Genomic DNA, 1,977 nt, shown 5'->3' on the forward strand with positions numbered 1-1,977 from the left:
ATGTGGGAGCAGCAGACTGGGATAAGGATTGATTGAATATGTTCGTAAACACACCTGGTCTGCGCATGCTCTGAGGACGCGGCTGGGGATGCCGTCTGGGCCTGCCGTCTGGGCCTGCAGCCTTGCGAGGGTTAACATGTTTAAATGTTTTACCCACGTCGGCTGCAGTGAAGGAGAGTCCACAGGTTGTGGTAGTGGGCCGTGTCAGTGGCACTGTATTATCCTCAAAGCGAGCAAAGAAGTTGTTTAGTCTGTCTGGGAGTAAGACATCCTGGTCCTCGATGGGGCTGGTTTTATTTTTGTAATCCGTGATTGACTGTAGACCCTGCCACATACCTCTTGTGTCTGAGCCGTTGAAATGCGACTCTACTTTGTCTCTATACTGACGCTTAGCTTGTTTGATTGCCTTGTAGAGGGAATAGCTACACTGTTAGTATTCGCTCATGTTTCCGGTCACCTTGTCCTGGTTAAAAGCAGTGGTTTGTGCTTTCAGTTTTGCGCGAATGCTGCCATCAATCCACAGTTTCTGGTTAGGGAATGTTTTAATAGTTGCTGTTGGTACGATATCGCCAATGCACTTGCTAATAAACTCGCTCACCTAATCAGCGTATTCGTCAATGTTGTTGTTTGACACAATGCGGAACATATCCCAATCCACGTGATCGAAGCAATCTTGAAGTGTGGAATCAGATTGGTCGGATCAGCTTTGGACAGACCTGAGCGCGGGAGCTTCCTGTTTTAGTCTCTGTCTATAGGCAGGGAGCAACAAAATGGAGTCGTGGTTAGCTTTTCCAAAAGGAGGGCGGGGGAGGGCCTTATATGCGTCGCGGAAGTTAGAATAACAATGATCCATGGTTTTACCAGCCCTGGTAGCACAATCAATATGCTGATAGAATTTAGGGAGTCTTGTTTTCAGATTAGCCTTGTTAAAATCCCCAGCTACAATGAATGCAGCCTCAGGATATGTGGTTTGCAAAGAGTCAAATAAAGTTTGTTCAGGGCCGTCGATGTGTCTGCTTGGGGGGGAATATATACGGCTGTGATTATAATCGAAGAGAATTCTCTTGGTAGATAATGCGGTCGACATTTGATTGTGAGGAATTCTAAATCAGGTGAACAGAAGGACTTGAGTTCCTGTATGTTGTTATGATCACACCACATCTCGTTAATCACAAGGCACACCCCCCCGCCCCTCTTCTTACCAGAAAGATGCTTGTTTCTGTCGGCGCGATGCGTGAAGAATCCAGCTGGCTGTACCAACTCCGTTAGCGTCTCTCGAGTGAGCCATGTTTCTGTGAAATAAAGAACGTTACAGTCTCTGATGTCTCTCTGGAATGCTACCCTTGCTCAGATTTCATCAACCTTGTTGTCAAGAGACTGGACATTGGCGAGTAGTATGCTAGGGAGTGGCGCACGATGTGCCCGTCTCCGGAGCCTGACCAGAAGACCGATTCATCTCTGCCCCTTTTACAGCGTTGTTGTTTTGTTTCTCCGGCTGGGATCCGATCCATTGTCCTGGGTGGAAGGCAAAACACAGGATCCACTTCAGGGAAGTCGTAGTCCTGGTCGTAATGATGGTGAGTTGATGTTGCTCTTATATCCAGTAGTTCCTCCCGACTGTATATAATAAAATCTATGATTACCTGGGGTACCAATGTAAGAAATAACACGTAAAAAAACTAAATACTGCATAGTTTCCTAGGAACGCGAAGCGAGGCGGCCATCTCTGTCGGCGCCGGAAGTATATAATAACCTTGGCGTGCATGTGCGTCTTTAGCTGAGAGTGCAACCTAGTCACCACCCTCCCCCCTCTGATTTGGCACACACACCAAACACCTGAGATTGCTTTCTCCACTAAAAATGTTTATTTTGGCTCTCTGGCTCGCTCCCAGCTTCGACATCTCTATTTTACAACTCAATCTACAGTGGCATTAGGGGTGAGGCGCGCCCAATGCAATCACCCTGTCTGTCTGTCTC

General features: G+C 47.3%; 1 protein-coding gene across 1 annotated transcript in view; it reads right to left on the minus strand.

Moving 5' to 3' along the window:
- Nucleotides 1-1,399: 1,399 nt before the first annotated feature.
- The window catches only part of LOC135549007 (uncharacterized), a 7,615-nt gene continuing 7,037 nt past the window's right edge, over nt 1,400-1,977 (minus strand). The window contains exon 2 of the mRNA XM_064979078.1: nt 1,400-1,515. Within this exon, the coding sequence (XP_064835150.1) occupies nt 1,400-1,515 (116 nt within the window). The remainder of the gene's footprint in view (nt 1,516-1,977) is intronic.

This window comes from Oncorhynchus masou, chromosome 12, assembly GCF_036934945.1.
Source record: "Oncorhynchus masou masou isolate Uvic2021 chromosome 12, UVic_Omas_1.1, whole genome shotgun sequence".
In the NCBI taxonomy this organism is placed as follows: Eukaryota; Metazoa; Chordata; class Actinopteri; order Salmoniformes; family Salmonidae; genus Oncorhynchus; species Oncorhynchus masou.